This window comes from Salmo salar, chromosome ssa14 (assembly GCF_905237065.1).
Source record: "Salmo salar chromosome ssa14, Ssal_v3.1, whole genome shotgun sequence".
Taxonomy (NCBI): domain Eukaryota; kingdom Metazoa; phylum Chordata; class Actinopteri; order Salmoniformes; family Salmonidae; genus Salmo; species Salmo salar.
This window is the reverse complement of record NC_059455.1, coordinates 39312498-39339352: the sequence shown is the minus strand read 5'-3', so window position 1 is coordinate 39339352 and position 26855 is coordinate 39312498. Positions and strand designations below refer to the sequence as shown.

Below are 26855 nucleotides of genomic sequence, written 5' to 3'. Positions count from 1 at the left end.
AGCCTACATATGCTTGTCATCAGGTCCAAGCAATTGTTTTTAGCTCAGAGGAAATTAATTTGCATAACAATGATACTGTCTATCCAACATGGAAGCACATGTTCAAAGCACAGACCCAGTCCTTCCCTAACAACATGCAATAGAAAAGGAAAACATTTTGTCCTTCAGGCAGTGTGTAAATTGCCTGTATTAACAATGGGTTGTCTGTGCGGCCCCAGATTCTGCCTTCCAGCTCACATCGACGGAGTGATTCTGTTGAGCGGTGCCAAACATTGGCTACCCTTCAGACTCCTTTAAGCCTTGTTGGGGAATTTCAACCAAAGAAACTTGTTTCCCGTTTTAGCCTGCTATTCAGTGAGATTCAGTCATTGTTGTGTAAAGAGTATTAAGGTCTGGGAGTGTGTGTTGGGTAGACCACCCTGTATGTTAAGCAGCTGCTCTTCATTGTGCTGGCACCTGTAATAACAGGAGGCCTGACTGGGCAGCGGCCAGTAGAGGCATGGACCATCTCCAAGCTTATTCAGGAGGGCACAATATAACAGAATGCCCAGACGCAAGATAGAACTGTGTTGTCTAGAACCGACTCTTGTGTGAAGTAGAATCTCTTATCTAAGGTTATTTGTGCATGTTATTATTTCCTTGTGGTTAAGGTTGGGGCAGGATAAGATGATCCTAGATCTGTTCATGTTTCCCTAAATTTTGTCTCCTTCAACAAAGAAAGTGGCCAGCACTGGTCACTGCACCCAGACTATGTTCAACATTCACACTGAAAGAATGAAACCCGTGACAGATGGAAAGAGGCTTGCCCTTTCCTTCAGTTATTTTCAGCCTCTCGCCGTTTCTGGATGACATACCTCTGTCTTCTGTTGGAAACACTGCTTCATTATGTGTTTGCAGATAAAGAAGTGAGAAGCATCAATGCTGTGATTTTATGTCCAGTTCATCAGTGGGGGCTCAAATTGGTAACTAAGTCCCTGCATCTGGCACACACCCCTCCCAGCTGCTTTGCTTTCCAGCTGTGTGTGTGTGTGTGTGTGTGTGTGTGTGTGTGTGTGTGTGTGTGTTTACCCCTTGCTTTAGTTGGACTGAGCTGTTGACTTTGAACCAATCAGATTCGCCCATGGTAATTCCTGGAAGGGCATTACCACTCAGACTGGATGTGTGCATCAATGTGAGTTTGAGAGACGAAAGACTAACAGAAGAAAGAGCAAGGAAGGGAGCTAGACCAAAAAAAATCTAATTTGCTCCAGAGTTACAACTTGCTCTCTCCCTGTCACACATTCTGAAGATGGACTACAGCTGTTCTAAGCTAGAGACACCCAGAAAGCCTCTCCGCTACCTCAGGTGAGAATGAACACTGTCACACTCCTGACTCTTTAAGGCATTGTTATCAATGGGTGGTTGTTTTTTCATGAGTACTGTTTTAGGAAACTCATCTACTTTGTCCCACAAAAAGTCTTAATGAGTTTATCCAATTGTATGATTTGCTCTTAATTTCTCAAATACTTGCAACAGGAATTTGAGAAAATATTATGTTTCTTATGTTAATATTCTATATTCCAGAAATTGTGACTGAGACAGGTGTTAGATTGATCGTGGTGGTATGTTATGAATAATCCCACTGTGTGACATTTTGGAGGATTATTGTGGCCCCATAGGGATTAGGAAAGGGATTGGGAGGTCTTTACCTGCTTTTAGATGTGCTCTTTTAAATCAGACCAATCTAATAAAAATGTTGTACACTGAACAAAAATATCAACGCAACGTGTAAACTGTTGATCCTATGTTTCATGATCTGAAATACAAGATCCCAGAAATGTTCTATACGCTCAAAAAATCTTCTCTCAAATGTTGTGCACACATTTGTTTACATCCCTGTTAGTGAACATTTCTCCTTCACCAAGATAATCCCTCCACCTGACAGGTGTGGCATATCAAGAAGCTGATTAAACAGCATGATCATTACACAGGTGCAGCTTGTGCTGGGAACAATAAAAGGCCACTCTAAAATGTGCAGTTTTGTCACATCACAATGCAATAAATGTCTCAAGTTGAGGGAGCGTGCAATAGGCATGCTGACTGCAGGAATGTCCACCAAAGCTGTTGCCAGATAATGTAATTTTCATTTCTCTACCATAAGCCTCATTTTAGAGAATTTGGCAGTACGTCCAACCGGCCTCATAACCGCAGACCACGTGTAACCATAACAGCCCACTCCACATCTGCTTTCTTCACTTGCGGGATCGTCTGAGACCAGCCACCCGGACAGCTGATGAAACTGTGGGTTTGCACAACTGAAGAATTTCTGCTCAAACTGTCAGAAACCGTCGCAGGGAAGCTCATCTGAGTGCTCGTTGTCCTCACCAGGGTCTTGACCTGACTGCAGTTTGGCGTCGTAACCGACTTCACGGATGAATCCCGGTTTCAACTGAACCGGCAGATGGCAGACAAATCAAACTTTATTTGTCACATGCGCCGAATACAACAGGTGTAGACCTTACTTACAAGCCATTAACCAACAATGCAGTTAAGAAAATACCTAAAAACAGTCATTAACAAATAATTAAAGAGCAGCAGTAAATAACAGCTTGTGTGTGGGAAAGCGGTTTGCTGACGTGGTGGCAGTGGGGTTATAGTATGGGCAGGCATAAGCTACAGACATCGAACACAATTGTATTTTATCAATGGCAATTTTAATGCACAGAGATACCCATTGTTGTACCATTCATCCGCCGCCATCACCTCATGTTTCAGCATGATAATGAACGGCCCCATGTCGCAAGGATCTGTACACAATTCTTGGAAGCTGAAAATGTCCCAGTTCTTCCATGGCCTGCACACTCACCAGACATGTCACCCATTGAGCATGTTTGGGATGCTCTGGATCGAAGTGTACGACAGGGTGTTCCAGTTCCCGCCAATATCCAGCAACTTCGCCCAGCCGTTGTAGAGTGGGACAACATTCAACAGCCTGATCAACTCTTATGCAAAGGAAATGTGTCGCCCTGCATGAGGCAAATGGTGCATACTCCAGATACTGACTGGTTTTCTGATCCACACCCTACCTTTTTTTTAAGGTATCTGTGACCAACAGATGCATATCTGTGTTCCCAGTCGTGTGAAATCCATAGATTAGGGGCTAATGAATTTATTTCAATTGACTGATTTCCTTATATGAACTCAGTAAAATCTTTGAAATTGTTGCATGTTGCGTTTTATATTTTTGTTCAGTGTAGTATTTACAAAGCATTTTTTTTCACAGAATACCTCATCCTCCAAACACCTAAAAGAGCGAGTTTAGTGCAACATCCGAGACAAGGAAAAGAAAAGACGAAGAAACCTTTAGAGGGACCAGTTGCAGCAGTCCAGCCCCCCATGCCCCATGTTCTACTCCCCCTTTTTTCCCCTACCCACCACCGGCTTCCAATCTGAGGCAAAGAGGCAGTGCTAGATACCCCCCAGAATCACTCATTCATTATGGATTATATACTGTTAACAGAGCTGTGTATTAGAGCAGGATTCAGTGAAAGTTCAGCTCCTTGCTTCCTGATCGCATACGGGGTGGCCATTGATTAGACAGCAGTGGTATAATACCCCCCACTCAGAGTTGAACCACTTTCAGGACACTTAAGTGTTCTCTCGCTCTGTTTCTCCTGATCTCTCTCTCTCTCCCTCAGTAATGAGGAGGCTGCGGTCTTGGAGGCAGAGTTATTGAGAGAGTATCGCTTTGGACCGCAGCAACTGATGGAGATCTGGGGCCATGCCTGTGCCATCGCTATCACCAAGGTATGTGTTCTCTTTTTCTTCCTTTAAGGGTAGTTTTGAGTTAGGCAATTGAATGACATGATATACAACTTCTTTCCCTGTGTGCAGGCCTTCCCCCTGAGTTCCCTCAAGAGGCATCCTACAGTGTTGGTGATCTGTGGTCCCAGTCAGAATGGCTGTATTGGTCTGGCCTGCGCTCGCCACTTACGCATGTTTGTGGGTAACCTGCCAGTGAAGTGAATTTGTTTTTCTGAACTAACTAAATGGCACTTCTTTGACAGTCAGTCCCTCTTCCCCTCCATCTATCTCTGTGCCAGGACTATATGCCCACAGTGTACTACCCCAAGCGCTCTACTCTGGCCCTGCACCGGGACTTTACAGTACAGTGTGAGAAAACGGACATCCCTTTCCTCTCATTTCTTCCCGCAGAGGTAAGGGAACTACTATGAGCTAACCAAGGTTCATTTGTATTGTGTGGCCGTCTGGCCACCATGCCATAATTTTGCAAAAAGAAACGAGACTCTCTAAAATGTGGAATGTTCACACGGGTTGTGTGTGAATGGTGCTCACTCCCGAGTGGCGCAGCGGTCTAAGGCACGACATCCTCAGTGCTAGAGGCGTCACTACAGACCCTGGTTCCGTTCCAGGCTGTATCACAGTGATCTAAGGCACTGCATCTCAGTGCTAGAGGTGTCACTACAGACCCTGGTTCGATTCCAGGCTGTATCACAACTAGCCGGGATTGGGAGTCCCATAGTGCGGCGCACAATTGGCCCAGCGTTGTCCGGGTTAGGCCGGAGTAGGCCGTCATTGTAAATAAGAATTTGTTCTTAACTGACTTGCCTAGTTAAATAAAGATAAAAAATAAATGCCATTCTACTGGTTAGTGGTCTGACTGACATGTGTTTATCTTGTCCTACAGGTGCAGCTGATAAACGATGCGTATAACCTGGTGGTGGATGCCATCTTGGGGCCAGAGACGGAGCCGTCTGATATCAGTGAGCCCTACAGCAGCATCCTGCTCGCCCTCAGACACATCCGTATCCCCATCGCCAGTGTGGACATCCCCTCAGGTAACCACACCAAACCTACACACACCTGTCTGACAGCATCTACCTGCAGGGTTACCAGGGGCTAAAAAGCTATCCAACTGTAGTGTTATTTGTTAGGGTTGGTCTGATACCATGGACTTGTCTGATGATGCCATGATGTCTTATTTTCCTGCCAGTATCAGATAAACTGAAACGTCATATGATAATGTTGGATAAACTAATTGATGACCTCATCTGTGTGATTTCAGGGTGGGACGAGGCCAACGTTGACTGTATAAACCCGACAGTGCTCATCTCCCTCATGGCACCAAAGAAGTGTGCCGTCGGTTTCAGTGGGACACATTACCTGGTGGGACGCATCCTGCCCTATGACATCCAGAGGAAGTATGAGCTCAATGCGCCAGACTACCATGGCACAGACTGTCTGGTTGAGCTAGGGTAAACAAACAGATGCTCTGTTTTTCCAAGGGTTTGATCAAATATTTAGAAGTGTAGACCTTCCTTCATCCTTGAGGTTATCTACTGAGTAAATAGTATTGCTTTCACCAAACATTTCACATCAGATCAAGGGAAGAAGGAAGGATGCCTTATTTGTAATGAGTATATGTAGCAGATATCTCTTAGTGTAACAAGGAAATAGAGCTTTCTGTATATTCATCTCAGAAAACCGGTCAGATTGACCCGCGAGGTTCTAAACCGTGAGGAAGTTTGCACAGGTGTATAAGATATGATGTAACGTTTGCCAAAATAAACATGAGCTGTTAATAATTGGTCAATGTTCATGTTTTGGTTTAATGAAGAAAATAGTTGTTGAACATAAATAAAACAGAAGTATGTGTAATGTGGTATTGACACTGGGAGACTGCTCTCTGATACTATGTACCATCTCTTGTTGTTGTGCAAGGCACTTAATCCCCACCAAGTAGAACACTTGTTAGGCAACTGTATAAATCACGTGGTCAACCCTGTCTGGAAAGCTACTGTGTGTGCAGGATTTTGATCCAGCCCTGCTCAAACAGAGCCAGTTTATCAAGGTCCAATTGAGCAGCTCATTTCTAAAATTTGAGGGGGACTGGAATAAAAGCCCGCCCACCCATTAGCTCTCCTGAAGGATGGTTGACCACCCTTGATGTAAAACATTGCAATATTACAACAAAATAAGTTGTATGCTTTTTGAAAGAATTCACTCATTCAATATACCAAAGATCAAATGGCTATGATAGTTTTATTCAGCTGAAGCCAGCCCATAAATGTACCTTTTCTAGTTTAGTCATATTTATCTTAGCTACCTTAGAAGTATTTACTTTGCATGCTGCTTTGCATCTATTGAGTTGGAATGTCCCATACATTGGATGCCCAAATCAACTGGAAATATCTACAAAACAAGTTAAGGCACATAATCCTAAAGAAACATCCAATCTTTTCCCTAAAATTACTGATCGCGATTAACAAATTATTATTTTGATTCATGTTTCAATTCAACGTGATGGACCTGAATCCCAACTAATACAATGCGAAGTGAATCGTTCGTTTCGTCGAAAATAAGTGTTAAATGAATCGTTAAAAATTAAACCAGCTTTGTATGGCCTTCGTATCGCGCGTATCTGTGGAAAGTTTTGGAGACGACGAAAACATTGACACATGCGAATAATAGCTAAACAGTTAACTAGAGGCTACGTTTTGAATTGTTAGTCTGTTCCTAGTTAGTCTGTTCTCTGTCATATTTCATAGGCTAGGCCTGCCTACCTGCTGCTACTGTAATGTGGGACCAAGTCACTATTATTCGAGTCACAAGGACAACATGTCAAGGCTCGAGTCGTCATGCATTCTAAGGTCAAGTCGAGTCACAAGTTAAGTCAAGTTTAAAAAAAGAATCTATACATGCAATGACTTGTTCAACTACAAATCTTTGTCTATTAATTGAGGCTACCAGACAGCCCTTTTCATAGGGAACTTGTAGCAGTCAGAAGGGCATGAAATCAGCAGAAGGCAAGGCAGGTTGATGTGCTCAGAGTGTAGATGTATTTACATGTCTTGGTGAAAGTGCCATATCATACAAAATATACAAGTAGATTTACCAAATATACACAGCAATAGCCCAAAAGAAATAGCCTCTGTATCAGGCTTAACCTGTCCTACCTGAACGGGCACAGGTAGAGGGCAAGACTGTACAGCCTCCCCTTGAGAAACCAAATGGAATCTGTCTAAAAGGAGCTCCAACAGGTAGGCCTGCATAATATAAGCACTTGGAACACAGAAACATACAATTACCCAATTAGCAAATACAACCAATAAACTGGTTCTACAATATAAAAGGCATTCGTCTTAAATCAGACTTAATGATATTTCAACACCATGCATACATGGAAGGCTACGTGGAGTGCAGGCCACGTAGCCTATTTCTATGCACTCCTATTGGGCGCTCTCCTATCACACACAACTAAAATGACAGAGACATGGGACACAGACACACGGAACTCTGACATAACCTGTGAAATATGAACAAAGGAAACCATACATTGAATTAAATAAATAGAAAATCTATACCTGTTTGGTTCTAATTATCAGAGTAAGAACTCTGACACTATGAAAGCGTAAACCAAGTTTATTCTTCTAATAGGATTGAACAGCTGAACAGACAAAAACATATTCACACAAGCACTGATATTTAACCCTTTCTCCTATGCTAAATCTCCTCCTACACATCTGAACAGCCAATGCATCTCTGTTGCTAGACAGAACCTTAGTGATATCTGTTCTTCCTCACTTCATCTGACCTGACCTCTGCCCCAAAGTGCTCACTCCTCCCCAACTCACGGCTGTCATGGTGACTGGTGCCAGACTGTTCTCTTCTCCTCCCAGAGGATCCCTCCCATAGGATCCCTGGTGGCTAACAATAACATATCCTGACATAATGTAAATGTTATACATTACCCTCTCTCCCTCACTGACATGAATAAGTATATTTCAGAACCCAACATACCTAATGAGTCTTACGAACTTTCATGTGCACTATAAACATCGCACCCACTCAGAGCAGGGTAACAAATGGTTGGCTAAATGGAAATGTATCTGTAGGCCTATCAAACATGGAACAGAAATGCCTACGTGTTGCAATAAACAGTACGGGGATAGAATGATGAAATGCTAGCAATTATTGTAGTATTAGATGGAATATAGATTTACCACATAGGGCCTATGCATTTAAATGTGTGAAAGCAACAGCCAACATTTGCGCATGTGAAGAGCCGAACCTATGGTGCGTCATCGCCACAGTAATAATAAGATAAGTAAATTATCTGTGTTCAAATCAAAGTTTATTTGTCACGTGCGCCGAATACAACAGGTGTAGACCTTACAGTGAAATGCTTACTTACAGGCTCTAACCAATAGTGCAAAAAAGGTATTAGGTGAACAATAGGCAAGTAAAGAAATAAAACAACCGTAAAAAGACAGTGAAAAATAACAGTAGCGAGGCTGTATACAGTAGCGAGGCTATATACAGTAGAGGCTACATACAGACACCGGATAGTCAGGCTGATTGAGGTAGTATGTACATGTAGATATGGTTAAAGTGACTATGCATATATGATAAACAGAGAGTAGCAGCAGTGTAAAAGGGGGGGGGGGGGGGGGGGTCCAGATAGCCATTTGATTACCTGTTCAGGAGTCTTATGGCTTGGGGGTAAAAACTGTTGAGAAGCCACTTTGTCCTAGACTTGGCACTCCGGTACCGCTTGCCATGCGGTAGTAGAGAGAACAGTCTATGACTGGGGTGGCTGGGGTCTTTGACGATTTTTAGGGCCTTCCTCTGATGCCGTCTGGTGTAGAAGTCCTGGATGGCAGGCAGCTTAGCCCCAGTAATCTACTGGGCCGTACGCATTACCCTCTGTAGTGCCTTGCGGTCGGAGGCCGAGCAATTGCCATACCAGGCAGTGATGCAACCAGTCAGAATGCTCGATGTTGCAGCTGTAGAACCTTTTGAGGATCTCAGGACCCATGCCAAATCTTTTTAGTTTCCTGAGGGGGAATAGGCTGTCGTGCCCTCTTTACAACCGTCTTGGTGTGTTTGGACCATTCTAGTTTGTTGGTGATGTGGACACCAAGGAACTTGAAGCTCTCAACCTGCTCCACTACAGCCCCATCGATGAGAATTGGGGCGTGCTCAGTCCTCCTTTTCCTGTAGTCCACAATCATCTCCTTAGTCTTGATTACGTTGAGGGATAGGTTGTTATTCTGGCACCACCCGGCCAGGTCTCTGACCTCCTCCCTATAGGCTGTCTCGTCGTTGTCAGTGATCATATTGATAAGTCACCTTGTCCTAGAGAGATACAGTGCATTCGGAAAGTATTCAGACCCCTTTACTGTTTCCACATTCTGTTATGTTACAGCCTTATTCTAAAATTGAGCTGGCCGCCCGGCCAAACTGAGCAATCGGGGGAGAAGGGCCTTCGTCAGGCTGGTGACCAAGAACACGATATTCACTTTGACAGAGCTCCAGAGTTCCTTTGTAGAGATGGCAGAACCTTCCAGAAGGACAACCATCTCTGCAGCACTCCACCAATCAGGCCTTTATGGTAGAGTGGCCAGACAGAAGCCACTCCTCAGTAAAAGGCACACGACAGCCCGCTTGGATTTTGCCAAAAGGCACCAACAAGATTGTCTGGTCTGATGAAACCAAGATTGAACTCCAGACACCATCCGTACGGTGAAGCATGGTGGTGATGAACGGAGAAAAGTACAGAGATCATTGATGAAAACCTGCTCCAGAGCGCTCAGGACCTCAGACTGGGGCGAAGGTTCCACTTCTAACAGGACAACAACTCTAAGCACACAGCCAAGACAATGCAGGAGTGGCTTCGGGACAAGTCTCTGAATGTCCTTGAGTGGCCCAGCCAGAGGCCGGACTTGTACCCGATCAAACATCTCTGGAGAGACCTGAAAATAACTGTGCAGCAACGCCTCCCATCCAACCTGACAGAGCTTGAGAGAATCTGCAGAGAAGAATGGGAGAAACTCCCCAAAACAGGTGTGCCAAGCTTGTAGCATCATACCCAAGTAGACTCGAGTCTGTGTAAAATCTCTGCCAAAGGCGCTCCAACAAAGTACTGAGTTAAGGGTCTGAATACTTATGTAAATATATTTCTAAAAACCTGTTTTTGCTTTGTCATGGTGGGGTATTGTGTGTAGATTGGTGAGGGGAAATGTAATCAATTTTAGAATAAGGCTGTAGCGTAACAAAATGTGGAAAGGGGGGTCTGAATACTTTCCAAATGCACTGTGTACACGGTTATCAAAACTTCACACCAGGGTAAGCCTACACGAAACACAGCCCTTATGGTTTGGCTAGGTGCTAGTCGAACTGTAGCATGCTGACGCCTTAACCGAACTCGGCTAGCCAAACCCCACGAGTGTGCTTGCACACTATTGATCTTGGCTGATTTATTTGATTTATTTGGTTGATAGGTGCATTTTTTAAAATATTTTAAGCAATTACATTAACAGGTATTAATTTCCATTACTTTCCAGATTTGTATCATTTCCCAAAACCTTTCCAGGCCTGGAAAACACCTGGATAAAATTCCATGACTTTCCCAGCATTTTCATGACTGTATGAACCCGACACCATCTAAACTCAGCAAAAAAAGAAACGTCCCCTTTTCAGGATCGTCTTTCAAAGATAATTAGTGAAAATCCAAATAACTTCACAGATCTTCATTGTAAAGGGTTTAAACACTGTTTCACATGCTTGTTCAGTAAACCATAAACAATTAATAAACATGCACCTTTGGAACAGTTGTTAAGATACCAACAGCTTACAGACGTAGGCAATTAAGATCAGTTATGAAAGCTTTGGACACTAAAGAGGCCTTTCTACTGACTCTGAAAAACACCAAAAGAAAGATGCCTAGGGTCATTGCTCATCTGCGTGAACATGCCTTACAGGCTGACCACACCGCTCGCATTGCAAAATAAATGTAGAAATCTGTTATTCAGTTATTGCACCCACACTGCTCGCGTGCGCCAACGAGCGTCTGCGTTGCCAAGGGCTAAAATAGAAGTCCTTTCTATTTCTGACGCAGATCGTGCTGCAAGTCCTGCCTCTCCATCTCCTCATTGGTTGATAGAAGCAGGTACCCTGAAAGACAAACGAGGTCAGTGGCGGTAATGCACCTAATTTATGAAAGTTGCCAATCGCAATATAAAGTCAAGAGAAGAAAAAGCCTGGAAAAAGAGAGATGACTAGAAATGATTCGGTTGACCGTTTTATGTGTGGATTAATTGTCGGAGTAGAGGACAAAATAAATGTATGCACGAGGGCACACACGCTCAGCCGGTTTGGGTTCCGTGAACTCCTATTTCTGACACAGATCACACTGTAAGTCCTGCCTCTCCCATCTCCTCATTGGTTATACCCACGTGGGTGATTGAAAGACGAACTGTGTTGCCGGTTCGTGTAGTAATACTATGAAAGTTTAGATGCCAATCACCATATAAGTTCAAAGATGAAAAAGCCTGGAAGGAGGAAAGATGACTAGAAACAATTCGGTTGACCGTTTTATGTGTGGATTAATTATCGGAGTAGAGGACCTTGTGCATTTCAGGTAAAATAACTCAATGTTTATATCCCAGGACAAATTAGCTAGAAAGTGCAAGCGAACTAGCTAAATTGCCATAAATGTTTAATGCTTTTTGACCTGTTCCCAAATGAAATGTAATTGGTTCAGAGTTTGTTTTGATATTTTAACCTGTGTCGTGATCGCGTTTGGTGTAGGGGGACAAAATAAATGTATGCACGATGGCGCACGCACGCAGCCGGTTTGGGTTGTGTTAGGCATGCTGCAAGGAGCAATGAGGACTGCAGATTTGGCCAGGGCAATAAATTGCAATGTCCATACTGTGAACTACAGGGAGACAGGACGGACAGCCGATCGTCCTCGCAGTTGCAGACCACGTGTAACAACACCTGCACAGAACTGGTACACCCGAACATCACACCTGCGGGACAGGTACAGGATAGCAACAACTGCCCGAGTTACACCTGGAACCCACAATCCCTCCATCAGTGCTCAGACTGTCCGCAATAGGCTGAGAGGCTGGACTGAGGGCTTGTGGGCCTGTTGTAAGGCAGGCCCTCACCAGACATCACTGGCAACAAAGTATCCTATGGGCACAAACCCACCATTGCTGGACCAGACAGGACTGGCAAAAAATGCTCTTCACTGTCGAGTTGCGGTTCTCTCTCACCGGGGGTGGTCAGATTCACGTTCATCGAAGGAATGAGCATTACACCGAGGCCTGTACTCTGGAGCGGGATCGATTTGGAGGGTCCGTCGTGGTCTGTGGCGGTGTGTCACAGAAGCATCGGACTGAGCTTGTCATTGCAGGCAATCTCAACGCTGTGCGTTACAGGGAAGACATCCTCCTCCCTCATGTGGTACCCTTCCTGTAGGCTAATCCTGACATGACCCTCCAGCATGACAATGCCACCAGCCATACTGCTCATTCTGTGCGTGACTTCCTGCAAGAACAGGAATGTCAGTGTTCTGCCAAGGCCAGCGAAGAACCCGGACCTCAATCCCATTGAGCACGTCTGGGACCTGTTGGATCGGCACGTGAGGGCTAGGCCCATTCCCCCCCAGAAACGTCTGGGAACTTGCAGGTTTCTTGAGTGGGTAACATCTCACAGCAAGAAATGGCAAATCAAGTGCAGTCCACAAGGAGATGCACCACAGTATTAATGCAGCTGGGGGCCACACCAGATACTGACTTAATTTAAATTGAATGTGTCCCTGAACAAAGTGGGGTTCAATTTCTGTTAGTCACAGGTCTGTGGAACTTGATCAGTTTATTTCTCAGTTGTTGAATCGTATGTTTATACAAATATTTACACATTTTAAGTTTGAAAATAAACACAGTTGACAATGAGGATGTTTTTTTTTTGCTTCGTTTATATCCTTAAAACATGGATTGGTTACAGTCTGATTTTATTGAAGAAACTTGAGTTCACAATACATCATATTGTTAGCGTAACAGTTAAGAGCATAGTGCCAGTAACCAAAAGGTTGTTGCCTCAAATCCCTGAGCCAACTATGTGAAAAACCTGCCCTTGAGCAAGGCACGTCACCATAATTGCTCCTGTAAGTCGCTCTGGACAAGAGCATCTGCTAAATGACTAGATTTAGTTATGTAACCTGTTTCTATATGTACTAGTTACTGGAACAGGTAAAACTGGACTACGTCCTTCTAGAGCTATGAAGACAAACAAGGAAAGTAGCTTTTTTGTAAACGGTCTTATGGTGTCCCATAGACAAGTCACTTCACCTAAAGCTGTTACCCCAAATAGATGCAGCTTGTAGGATCTCTATACAAAATGTTTAAGATGGGAAACATTTTCCCAGAACTCCTGGGAACCAGTGACTGCATTGAAGACGCCAATGCAGAGTACTGGGTTGATGTGTTGACTCCACTGTTGCTCACACAACCTCCAGACACTGGACCTGAGAATGAACAAACTAAGTCAATATTGCATAAATTATGCATTTTCAGAGCATTTGAAGTGGCAACTTAACGGATATGCAAAACTGCACAAAAACAATAGACAAACCTGGAAGACTGGCGCAGGAGATTCCAGTTTATCACCAATCTGACACTGGAGAGTTCAGTCTCCAGAAAGTTAACTCACCCTAAAAGAGAAGACATTCATGACATTAGAACAGAATCTAAGACAATTAACAGGACTTTGGCATGCAACAGCTTAACTTGTTCAACTACCCAGACTTTATACACAATGCTTAGAACCACACTATAAACACAGATTAGAGCAAGAAACAAAAACACATACAAATCAGTGGGTTGTACATCAAGAGGGGCAATTGAGGTGATCACAATCGAGTTTGACTGAAATACATAGAAGACATGACGGAAGAGTAATCGTACGGAGGCCAGGTTAAGTCATTTCGCTAAGGCACATTTCAAGAGGGGCAGTTGTGGACTTAAGCATCGTGTTGCAAAATGGCCAGGGGACTTTTGACTGGCAGTCTCTGCAGCGGGACAATGGCTAAAACATTGCTGGAAATAAAACAACTGAAGGATGTGAGCAAAAGGAGTTTACCTCACGTGAACTGGCCTATTGATTGTCCACAAATGAACTAGGCAAGAGAGCAGCTTTCACTTCTGACGAGCACTGGTTGGTAGGAGCAACACGTCATTCGCCAAGGACTTGTAGACATTTTCTGTAGCTGAGCAATGAAGCATTAACAGGACCCTCCCCCCACCACCCCCATGAGTAGGCCACAGTCATGGCAAGATCATACAATATTCCTCTAGCCGAATAAAACTACCCATTTATTTACCGAACCACTACTAATGTGCCCAGTGGCATCAAGTACTCAAACTAAACTGTTTAGTGCAACTATAGTCAAAGCTTTTGGACTACCAGTACCCCACTAACCATTAGCCACTAAAAGGCAAACCCCACACTTCAGCCTTAGAGGGAACATATGGCAACAGAAGTTACTTTTAAAATACTAGAACCATGGCACTTCCTGTGAATTGCAGTATAAAAGTTATTCCCAGTTTCAGGATGCACATGTTGGAAGTGAAGTTTCTGTAGTACCAGAGAAGTTATTTAAAACCACAGAAGGGAAACATTAAAATGCTATGAAGATACACGAACTGGCAAATCACTTACAATAAACTGCAAACTTCCCCATAAGTACGTTCAAGGCACACATTTTCAACAAATCGTTTTAATGGGCTCCATGAAGCCAAAATTGACAAAAAAAAAATAATCTTCAATGTTGATGATACAAAGAACAGAAAGTACAAAATCGTTCCCAGGTGGAGTATTGGGGAAGAAGAGTAGTAACAGTATGAATTGGTATGTTTTTTTTTGTTCTCTTTAAGTTAAGTCCATTATAACAAGCACATTTAAAATGCAGGCTTTTGAGCAGAGCAAACACCGTGGGCAGACTGTAGCCCGCTGCAATTTGCAACTTCATGAACAGCAGGCCACTTCAGGCGTGCAGTGTCAGTCTTAAAGGAATTCACTATTTTTGGAAACTTAACACAGGACCGTCGGCTATATCAAGAACCTCAATGGTATGGGTGAAGGCATTGCTGCCTAGCAACACAAGGAATGCATTCATAAAATCCAAAAAGCACTTCCCGGCCAGTTTTCAAAAGCATCCAAGTGGAATATTTTTTTTTTTTTAACTGTTTTAAAACTTGGCAGGAGGTAGGTCGGACATTGTCGTTTAAAATAAAAACAGGAAGTTAACAAGCCCCATTCATATCCCGAATATTAATATTTAGGATGCAAATGTGACGTTAGACAGTGCTGGATAGGAACAGGGCGTAGAAAGTAACTGAGGCTGTTAATCAAAAACAGCCATGTGAAGCAATATTTGAGTTCACTAAATTTGCAGCACCAACAAGTCAGACATTATGCTTTATCAATTGAAATGCCGTAAGAGCAAAGAGATGTATCCTTTAGAGAACATCTCCAACTTCTATTAAACATGGTTTGTAAATGAATGGCCGAAACTCATGGCTAAATTTAAAGACGCTCGAGCTACTTAAACACAGAATAGGACTACAAAAATCATCAGGTCAACACGTGGACAAATTTCTTGAGAGGAGCGCATCTTTTTAAATACAGCCAGCCAAGGGATGATCTTGAATCGGGGGGCAGATTTTTACTCGTGAGCAGCTGAGGACAAGAAGTGGGCACACAGACACTGAGTTTAGGAAACAAGTTCACGAACATTTGAGTTTAACATCCAACATGGTTACCCACTAAACAGTCCCAAATAGCTGAACCAACTAGTGTGGGAGGTCTTTCTGTATAAACTGTGCTGAGCGTAAGAAGAAGCAAATATGATCCCAGCAAATTGAATGAGTTCAGAGTACACTTAAGGGAGGGAAGGAACGGCGCATTGAACTAGATGGTTAGTACACATAACTCATACATACCATAACTGTCGTAGCTGTCTCTGTAGGATCCCCCAGAGCGATCCCCGTAGCCTCCCTGGCCCCTAACATTGGAGAGAAAAAAATATATATAGGTAAGGTCGCTGTCCGTTGTAAAGGACGCAAGAGGGGAATTTCTACAAACAATTTGAGCATCTCTTAATTGGCAGTCGGACGTGTCGCCTCACCTATTGTCCCTGTATCCTCCGCCACCGGAAGAGTATCCTCCGCCACCGCCGCTCCTGTATCCACCACCACTTCCATAACTCCGGTCTCCACCACCGCCATAGCTCCGGTCTCCACCACCGCCGCCATAGCTCCTCTCACCATATCCCCTGTCGCCACCACCACCACCATATCCTCCACCACCTGGGAACAAACCAGCACAGGCAGTTCAAAAACCAACTCATACTGAAAGCAACACACTGAAATGTAACTACGGCCAAGAGGGAGGGCAGGACAAACGCTAATGGAGGATGGGGAGCACACCATTTTGCAGATTGTCTGCCCATACCTCGCGAGTAAACTCGCCCACCTCTTCCTCTCCCCCCTCCATATCCACCTCCACCGCCATATCCACCACCGCCTCTGGACCCTCTGAATCCACCACCTCCGCCTCCAGAACGACCACCACCCTTGCCTGCCTCATCCACACGAATTGTTCTGCCGTCAACAGACTGCAAGAGAGAAGGGGTTAGCGTCGTAGTTCATAAACAAAATTTGTTTTTATATTGAAATTTGCCTGGGTGGGCCATCATTGTTTATAGCTGCAAGACATTTAGTGGTAGGGCTAGATATTCAAACACGTCCGCTATAATAATTATACATGCAAAAACGTGGTAAATATATGCTTCGACAAATTGTGATCAACATATCTACCTTGCCGTTCATGCCATCCAAAGCGTCCTTCGCATCCTCGGCATTATCGTACTTTACGAAGCCGAATCCACGAGACCTTCCCGTTTCTTTGTCCCTGATGACATCAACTGAGCGAGACCAAAACATTAATTAACAGGGAGTTAAACATTTCTGATCATATATTTAGTAGCTAACTATCGTTCAAATAAAAAAATCACTTAGAACGCACCTTTTGCGATGTTTCCATACTTAGCGAAAGCTTCAGCCAGAGATTCTTCTGTTGTGTCGAAGCTCAGGCCACCGACGAAAAGTTTTCCTTCGTCGGACATGTTTCTTTGTCTGCAAGGGAAAAAGCCCGGGTCAAATAAACTCCCATAAGGTATCGTTACCTGGCCATTACCATCAACGTTACATAACATGCTCCCGATACCTACATTAGTTGTAAATCTAGCTAGGTCACATCTCGGGTAGTGAACAATTGCCTGACGCACATTGGCACAACAATTAGCTACGTTAACCAGCTAATTTCAGCTAGCGCTAGGCCAACCTGTAAATAATTATTGGAATTCAGGGAAATACAACAACTTCGAACGTTATTTAACGTAGTATGATGGCAAACAAATTAAGCGTAAACCGTACGCGCGGATTAGCCGTCTGGCTAAATTCGTTTGAGGGAGAAGAGAAAAAAAAAAAAAAAAAAAAAAAAAACAGGCCAAGAAGGGAGCGCCATTTTACACCACGTTGTTGGTCTGCTTCGCCACCTGGTGCTAAGCTAAAGGCGGAGACGCAGCCATCTTTACAATGAAGTTGATAGTTAACGTAAAGTGAAAGGAGAACTGAAATAATTCAAGAAGAAAAAAACAAAAAAAGGTTAAACATCCGTGTATTTAATTTATGTTTACTAACTAGTTCTCGCAGAAACCTCAAATCAGCTTAAGTGGACTGGCAAAATACATGTGGAAAATGTACGTTAGCGAGTACCTTCGCTAGCTAAAGCGGCTTTCGAACCACGTTTATTCAACAGTAACACAATTTCTGTATTTACACAATAATTATTTAGAATACCTAAAGACGACCAAAATAACGATAAATCAGGCAATCATCTAAATACACCACCCACAAAATACATAAAAACGTACCTTTTACGGACAGAACAAGAAGAGCTGGTGTTTAGAGAGGCACGTCGTCACAAAAGAAATGGAACCGCACACTCTGTCTGTGACGACTGTTAGCGAAGTATTTAAATGACTTTGCGGGGGGGGGGGCGTGATCTTGTCTTATTTGAATATGGGCACATCTTTTTCGCGGTAACCTTTCATTGACAATTTCAAACGAATTGATTAAATTATAACAGCTATTCAATAATATATGAGTTTGCTATTTGAGTTTGTAAATTTATACGCCCAATGTCTTTGACAATTTTAAAGTCAGTCCAAATTGGGCTATATTTGATTAATTATTCAGGCTACTTTGCCCACTAGTTTTATATATGCAATTTTTTTTAAACATTTATCCAAAAGTGGAAAAGATACACATGGTAATGCTCCAGTGTGTCTATGTATCCCACAGTCCACTTTATCTGCATGTACTGTATGTCACCCAATGCATAGGCTTGGTTTGCTTGTCTCTGCAACTGTAGGCCTTAGTCAAGCTACTGTGCTTTTCTTCCTAAAGTATTATTGAAAGAAAAAAATAACGAGACCTTACCAGATTTTGATGCTGGCATGATTTGGTATATGGAATTGTTTGACCTTTGGCATTGGCCTGCATCTAAACTGAACAAAAATGAAACATGCAACAGTTTTAAAGATGTTACTGAGTTACAGTTCATATAATCAAATCAAAGTTTATTTGTGACGTGCGCCGAATACAACAGGTTACATTTCATCTTACAGTGAAATGCTTACTTACAGGCTCTAACCAACAGTGCAAAATAGGTATTAGGTGAATAATATGGAAAGAAATAAAAACAACAGTAAAAAAGACAGTGAAAAACAAGAGTTATATTTAACCTTTATTTAACTAGGCAAGTCAGTTAAGAACAAATTCTAATTTTCAATGATGGCCTAGGAACAGTGGGTTAAGTGCCTTGTTCAGGGGCAGAACAACAGATGTTTTACCTCGTCAGGTCAGGGATTCGATCTTGCAACCTTTCGGTTACTAGTCCAAGCTCTAACCACTAGTCTACCTGCCACCAAAAATAACAGTAGTGAGGCTATATACAGGCACCGATTAGTCGGGCTGATTGAGGTAGTATGTACATGTAGATATGGTTAAAGTGACTATGCATATATGATAAACAGAGAGTAGCAGTAGCGTAAAAGAGGGGTTGACAGGTGGTGGGTGGTGGGACACAATTCAGATAGCCCGGTTAGCCAATGTGCGGGGGCACTGGTTGGTCAGGCCCATTGAGGTAGTATGTACATAAATGTATAATTAAAGTGACTATGCATATATGATAAACAGAGAGTAGCAGCAGCGTAAAAGAGGAGTTGGGGGGGAGGGGGGAACACAGTGCAAATAGTCCGGGTAGCCATTTGATTACCTGTTCAGGAGCCTTATGGCTTGGGGGAAAAACTGTTGAGAAGCCTTTTGGTCCTAGATTTGGCACTCCGGTACCGCTTACCATGCGGTAGTAGAGCGAACAGTCTATGACTGGGGTGGCTGGGGTCTTTGATTTTTAGGGCCTTCCTGTCACGTCTGCTCCCACTCTTCCCCCCCCTGGCACTTGAGGGCGCCAGGCTGCCCTGCATCACGCAGTCCTGCCATCTTTTACGCACACCTGCCTTTCCTCGTCACGTGCATCAGCGATATTGGACTCACTCATCACTTGTTTATTACCTCCCCTGTATTTGTCAGTTCCCCTGCTCTGTTCCCCGCTTCTGCGTTAATAATTTTTTGTCCGTATTACTCGTTTGCTGACGCTGTTCCTGTCTCGTTCTATATTAAATGTTTGACTCCCCGTACCTGCTTCGTCTTTCCAGCGTCATGCATGTGACAGAATGCAGCAGCCAACATACGAAGCATTGGGGATCACTGGCGTTCTGGTTGGTGGTGACTTCAGCTCTGGGTCGCCGCCGATGGAACCGGGGATGCCTAGCCAGCTCGTCGGGCTTCCACGTCCTAGCTGGCTCGAGAGGTTTCCTTGCCCCGGTTGGCTCGGATGGCGCCCATCCCACGTCGGGCCTCAGCCGGATCGTCAGTTCTTGTTCGCCCTGCCGGCCCAGGAGTTTTTTTTTTCTGTTGGTGACGTCGGGGTGGATTCCGCCGCCGATTGAACCGGGGGTGCCTAAGCCAGCCCGTCGGGCTTCCACGCCCTGGCTGGCTCGAGAGGTATCCTTGCCTCAGCCGGCTCGCCAAGCTCCCACCAGTTTGTTGGGCTTCCACACCCCAACCGGCTTGCCCAGCACCCATGTCTCGGCCGGTTCGCCCAGGTGGGACGCCAGGTGGCGCCCCTAGAGGGTGGGGTATGGTCAGGTCTGCTCCCGCTCTTCCCCCCCTGGCGCTTCAGGGCGCCAGGCTGCCCTGCATCACGCAGTCCTGCCATCTTTTACGCACACCTGCCTTCCCTCATCACGCGCATCAGCGATATTGGACTCACCTGGACTCACTCATCACTTGTTTATTACCTCCCCTATATTTGTCAGTTCCCCTGCTCTGTTCCCCGCTGCTGCATGAATTGTTTTTTGTCTGTATTACTCGTTTACTGATGCTGTTCCTGTCTTGTTCTATATTAAATGTTTGACTCCCCGTACCTGCTTCATCTCTCCAGCATCATGCATGTGACACTTCCTCTGACACCACCTGGTGTAGAGGTCCTGGATGGCAGGCAGCTTAGCCCAAGTGATGTACTGGGCCTTACATACTACCCTCTGTAGTATCTTGCGGTCGGAGGCCGAGCAATTGCCGTACCAGGCAGTGATGCAACCAGTCAGGATGCTCTCAATGTTGCAGCTGTAGAAACTTTTGAGGCAAATGGTAGTCATATAAGGAAATCAGTCAATTAAAATATATTCATTAGGACCTAATCTATAGATTTCACATGACTGGGAACACAGATATGCATCTGTTGGTCTCAGATACCTTTAGAAAAAAAAAGGTAGGGGCGTGGATTAGAAAACCAGTCAGTTTCTGGGGTGACCACCATTTGCCTCATGCAGCGCAATATATCTCCTTCGCATAGAGTTGATCAGGCTGTTGATTGTGGCCTGTGGAATGTTGTCCCACACCTCTTCAACGGCTGTGCGAAGTTAATGAATATTGGCGGGAAGTGGAACTCTGTCCTACACATCGATCCAGAGCATTCCAAACCTGCTCAATAGTTGACGTCTGGTGAGTATGCAGGCCATGGAAGAACTGGGACATTTTCAGCTTCCAGGAATTGTGTACAGATCCTTGCGACATGAGGCCGTGCATTATCATGCTGAAACATGAGGTGATGGCAGCAGATGAATGGCAGGACAAGGGGTATCTCACAGTATATCTGTGCATTCAAATTGTCATCAATAAAATGTAATTGTGTTCGTTGTCCGTACCTTATGTCTGCCCATACCATAACCCCACTGCCACCATGGGGCACTCTGTTCACAAGGCCATCAGACTGTTAAACAGCCACGACTAGCACATTAGAGGCTGCTTCCTATACCCATAGAGTAGAAATCATTGGTCACTATAAGTAATGGAACACTAGTCACTTTGATAATGTTTACATATCTTGCATTACTCATCTCATATGTATATACTGTATTCTATACTATTCTACGGTATCTTAGTCACTTTAATAATGTTTACACATCTTGCATTACTCATCTCATGTATAAACTGTATTCTATATTATTCTACTATATCTTAGTCCATGCCGCTCTGACATCGCTCATCCATATATTAATATATTCTTAATTCCTTTCCTTAGTTAGATTTGTGTGTATTGGGTATATGTTGGGAAATTGTTAGATATTACTTGTTAGATATTACTGCATTGTCAGAACTAGAAGCACAAACATTTTCCTACACCCGCAATAACATCTGCTAAACACATGTATGTGACCAATAAAATTAGATTTGACATCAGCAAACCGCTCGCCCACACGACACCATACACACTGTCTGCCATCTGTCCGGTACTTGAGACATCTGCACATTTTAGAGTGGCCTTTTATTGGCCCCAGCATAAGGTGCACCTGTGTAATGATCATGCTGTTTAAACAGCTTCTTGATATGCCACACCTGTCAGCTGGATGGATTATATTGGCAACTGAGAAATGCTCACTAACAGGGATGTAAACAAATTTGTGCACAAATATTGAGAGAAATAAGTTTTTGTGTGTATGGAACATGTCTGGGATCTTTTGTTTCAGCTCATGAAACATGGGGCAAACACTTTACATGTTGCTTTTATATTTTACATGAACATGAAAGATGTATAGGGTTATTGATTTTGAGTCGAACTATTAGTGGGCAGTGCTTAATTTGTAAATTGGGAGGTGCCGAAAAAAAACAAGCCAAGCCTTGGTGGCTCTGATGTAACTGAACGTATAAGAGAGAGAAAGTAATCACCTTTATAATAAAGCATTGCATGCATAACATCGCTTTTGCATGCTGGAATAGTTCACTAGAGTAGAGGCGCTTGGAGAAGATGCACACAGTGATTTTTTTACTGACTCACCCAATAATGCGTAGCTCACTCACCGGCGATGGACGATGCGCTCGTGCCAAAAGCCTATCTCTCTCTTGTTTTTCTTTCTAAAACAATGTTGTTCGCTCAATAGGCATATTTGAAAGTTTAACACATATTTGGTAGCATACAGACAGATTAGTCTTCTCTCGTCAACAGAATCCATTTGCTTTCAACCCTGTGTTGTCCCGCCATGTTTTTCTATTTTAAATATTGCAAAAGGCCTGTTTTGGCTGCATTCTGTTGCAAACATAATCCCACACTCCATTCGGGCAAATATTTATAAAATATTTCAGCATATTTCGTGCTTTTTGTGTGGCTAAATTCGTGTGAAAAGACACATTTTCGTGCGACTTAATTCGTAGGAAAATACACACGTTTTTGTGCGACTTCATTCATAGGAAAATATATTTTTTCAGGTTAAATTTTGGAACAATCGATTGAGTTATTAGGGCAATGCTGTTTTTTGTGTCGCATATTTATTTACAGTACCAATCAAACATTTGGACACACCTACTCATTCCAGGGTTTTTCTTTATGTTTACTATTTTGTACATTGTAGAATAGTGAAGACATAAAAACTACGAAATTACACATATGGAATCATTTAGTAACCAAAAAAGTGTTATACAAATCAAAATATATTTTAGATTTTAGATTCTTCAAAGTAGCCAACCTTTGCCTTGATGACAACTTTGCACAATCTTGGCATCCTTTCAACCAGCTTCATGAGGTAGTCACCTGGAATGCATTTCAATTGACAGGTCAAATCAAATCAAAGTTTATTTGTCACGTGCGCCGAATACAACACGTGTAGACCTTACAGTGAAATGCTTATTTACAGGCTCTAACCAATAGTGCGAACAAAAGGTATGTGTGTGTGTGTGTGTGTGCAGGTAAGAAAATAAATAAAACAGTAAAAATACATTTTAAAATAAGAGTAGCAAGGCTATATAGAGACACCGGTTAGTCAGGCTGATTGAGGTAGTATGTACATGTAGATATGGTTAAAGTGACTATGCATATATGATGAACAGAGAGTAGCAGTAGCGTAAAAAAAAGGGGTTGGCGGGTGGTGGGACACAATGCAGATAGCCCAATTGGCCAATGTGCGGGAGCACTGGTTGGTCGGGCCAATTGAGGTAGCATGTACATGGATGTATAGTTAAAGTGACTATGCATATAAGATAAACAGAGAGTAGCAGCAGCGTAAAAGAGGGGTTGGCGGGGGCACACAATGCAAATAGTCCAGGTAACCATTGGTTACCTGTTCAGGAGTCTTATGGCTTGGGGGTAAAAACTGCTGAGAAGCCTTTATGTCCTAGACTTGGCACTCCGGTACCACTTGTAATGCGGTAGTAGAGAGAACAGTTTATGACTGGGGTGTGCCTTGTTAAAAATGTATTTGTGGAATTTCCTTTCCGTCTTAATGCGCTTGAGCCAATCAGTTGTGTTGTGACAAGGTATACAGAAGACAGCCCTATTTGGTAAAAGACCAGGTCTATATTATGGAAAGAACAGTTCAATTAAGCAAAGAGAAATCACAGTTCATCATTACTTGAAGACATTAAGGTCAGTCAATTCGGAAAATTTCAACATCTTTGTAAGTTTCTTTAAGTGCAGTCGCAAAAACCATCAAGCGTTAGGATGAAACAGGCTGTCATGAGGACCACCACAGGAAAGGAAGACCCAGAGTTACCTCTGCTGCGGAGGATAAGTTCATTAGAGTTACCAGCCTCAGAAATTGCAGCCCAAATAAATGCTTCACAGAGTTCAAGTAACAGACACATCTCAACATTAACTGTTAAGGGCTGTGTGAATCAGGCCTTCATGGTCAAATTGCTGCAAAGAAACCACTACTAAAGGACACCAATAATAAGAAGAGACTTGCTTGGGACAAGAAATACGAGCAATGGACATTAGACTGGTGGAAATCTGTCCTTTGGTCCAAATTTGAGATTTTTCTTTCCAACCGCCATGTCTTTGTGAGACGCAGAGTAGGTGAACGGATTATCTCCGCATGTGTGGTTCCCACCTTAACACATGCAATCATTGTGGGGGTGCTTTGCTGGTGACACTGTAAGTGATTTATTTAGAATTCAAGGTACACTTAACCAGCATGGCTACTACAGCATTTTGCAACGATACACCATCTCATCTGGTTTGTGCTTAGTGGGATTATCGTTTGTTTTTCAACAGGATAAATCAAAATCAAATCAAATGTATTTATATAGCCCTTCTTAGATCAGCTGATATCTCAAAGTGCTGTACAGAAACCCAGCCTAAAACCCCAAACAGCAAGCAATGCAGGTGTAGAAGCACGGTGGCTAGGAAAAAACTCCCTAGAAAGGCCAAAACCTAGGAAGAAACCTAGAGAGGAACCAGGCTATGAGGGGTGGCCAGTCCTCTTCTGGCTGTGCCGGGTGGAGATTATAACAGAACATGGCCAAGATGTTCAAATGTTCATAAATGACCAGCATGGTCAAATAATAATAATCACAGTAGTTGTCGAGGGTGCAACAGGTCAGCACCTTAGGAGTAAATGTCAGTTGGCTTTTCATAGCCGATCATTGAGAGTATCTCTACCACTCCTGCTGTCTCTAGAGAGCTGAAAACAGCAGGTCTGGGACAGGTAGCACGTCCGGTGAACAGGTCAGGGTTCCATAGCCGCAGGCAGAACAGTTGAAACTGGAGCAGCAGCACGGCCAGGTGGACTGGGGACAGCAAGGAGTCATCATGCCAGATAGTCCTGAGGCATGGTCCTAGGGCTCAGGTCATCCGAGAGAGAGAAAGAAAGAGAGAAAGAGAAAATTAGAGAGAGCATACTTAAATTCACACAGGACACCGGATAAGACAGGAGAAATACTCCAGATATAACAGACTGACACTAGCCCCCCGACACATAAACTATTGCAGCATAAATACTGGAGGCTGAGACAGGAGGGGTCAGGAGACATTGTGGCCCCATCCGATGATACCCCCGGACAGGGCCAAACAGGCAGCATATAACCCCACCCACTTTGCCAAAGCACAGCCCCCACACCACTAGAGGGATATCTTCATCCACCAACTTACCATCCTGAGACAAGGCCGAGTAATAGGGTTAGAGGCAGAGAATCCCAGTGGAGAGAGGGGAACCGGCCAGGCAGAGACAGCAAGGGCGGTTCATTGCTCCAGTGCCTTTCCGTTCACCTTCACACTCCTGGGCCAGACTACACTCAATCATAGGACCTACTGAAGAGATGAGTCTTCAGTAAAGACTTAAAGGTTGAGACCGAGTCTGCGTCTCTCACATGGGTAGGCAGACCATTCCATACAAATGGAGCTCTATAGGAGAAAGCCCTGCCTCCAGCGGTTTGCATAGAAATTCTAGGGACAATTAGGAGGCCTGCGCCTTGTGACCGTAGCGTACGTGTAGGTATGTACGGCAGGACCAAATCGGAAAGATAGGTAGGAGCAAGCCCATGTAATGCTTTGTAGGTTAGCAGTAAAACCTTGAAATCAGCCCTTGCCTTAAGAAGCCAGTATAGGGAGGCTAGCACTGGAGTAATATGATCACATTTTTTGGTTCAAGTCAGGATTCTAGCAGCTGTATTTAGCACTAACTGAAGTTTATTTAGTGCTTTATCCGGGTAGCCGGAAAGTAGAGCATTGCAGTAGTCTAACCTAGAAGTAACAAAAGCATGGATTAATTTTTCTGCATAATTTTTGGACAGAAAAGTTCTGATTTTTGCAATGTTATGTAGATGGAAAAAGCTGTCCTTGAAACAGTCTTGATATGTTCGTCAAAAGAGAGATCAGGGTCCAGAGTAACGCCGAGGTCCTTCACAGTTTTATTTGAGATGATTGTACAACCATCAAGATTAATTGTCAGATTCAACAGAAGATCTCTTTGTTTCTTGGGATCTAGAACAAGCATCTCTGTTTTGTCCAAGTTTAAAAGTAGAAAGTTTGCAGCCATCCACTTCATTATGTCTGAAACACAGTCTTCCAGCGAGGGCAATTTTGGGGCTTCACTGTGTTTCATTGAAATGTACAGCTGTGTGTCATCCGCATAGCAGTGAAAATTAACATTATGTTTTCGAATGACATCCCCAAGAGGTAAAATATATAGTGAAAACAATAGTGGTCCTAAAACGGAACCTTGAGGAACACCGAAATTTACAGTTGATTTGTCAGAGGACAAACCATCCACAGAGACAAACTGATATCTTTCCGACAGATAAGATCTAAACCAGGCCAGAACTTGTCCGTGTAGACCAATTTGGGTTTCCAATCTCTCCAAAAGAATGTGGTGATCGATGGTATCAAAAGCAGCAATGACCCAACACACCTCCAGGCTGTGTGAGGGCTATTTGACCAATAAGGAGAGTGATGGAGTGCTGCATTAGATGACCTGGCCTCCACAATCACCAAACCTCAACCCAATTGAGATGGCTTGAGATGAGTTGGACTGCAGAGTAAAGGAAAGAAGCCAACAAGTGCACAGCATATCAAATAAAATAAAATCGTATTAGTCACATGCGCTGAAT

General features: G+C 43.6%; 2 protein-coding genes across 10 annotated transcripts; one reads left to right on the top strand and one right to left on the bottom strand.

Moving 5' to 3' along the window:
• Positions 1–204: 204 nt before the first annotated feature.
• Positions 205–5587, top strand: LOC106569553 (yjeF N-terminal domain-containing 3). The gene is made up of 6 exons (XM_014141017.2): positions 205–1344; positions 3678–3786; positions 3874–3981; positions 4083–4196; positions 4688–4838; positions 5066–5587. The coding sequence occupies exons 1-6, from the start codon at positions 1289–1291 to the stop codon at positions 5257–5259; spliced, it is 732 nt and encodes a 243-aa protein (XP_013996492.1). The 5' UTR covers positions 205–1288; the 3' UTR covers positions 5260–5587.
• Positions 5588–12647: 7060 nt separating this feature from the next.
• LOC106569552 (glycine-rich RNA-binding protein) lies at positions 12648–17908 on the bottom strand. 9 transcript variants are annotated; one of them, XR_006758820.1, is made up of 8 exons: positions 17789–17908; positions 16879–16988; positions 16671–16777; positions 16306–16468; positions 15980–16160; positions 15795–15860; positions 13426–13504; positions 12648–13318 (listed from the first exon to the last, which is right to left on the bottom strand). XR_006758820.1 is itself a non-coding variant. In XM_014141014.2 (7 exons), the coding sequence occupies exons 2-7, from the start codon at positions 16976–16978 to the stop codon at positions 15518–15520; spliced, it is 627 nt and encodes a 208-aa protein (XP_013996489.2). In that variant the 5' UTR covers positions 16979–16988; positions 17789–17908; the 3' UTR covers positions 14554–15517. The 9 variants fall into 9 exon arrangements, 3 of the variants coding, with proteins under 3 accessions (XP_013996489.2, XP_013996490.2, XP_013996491.2); XR_001320507.2 differs by having other exon boundaries at positions 15795–15856; XR_006758819.1 differs by having other exon boundaries at positions 15795–15856; positions 16327–16468.
• Positions 17909–26855: the final 8947 nt, after the last annotated feature.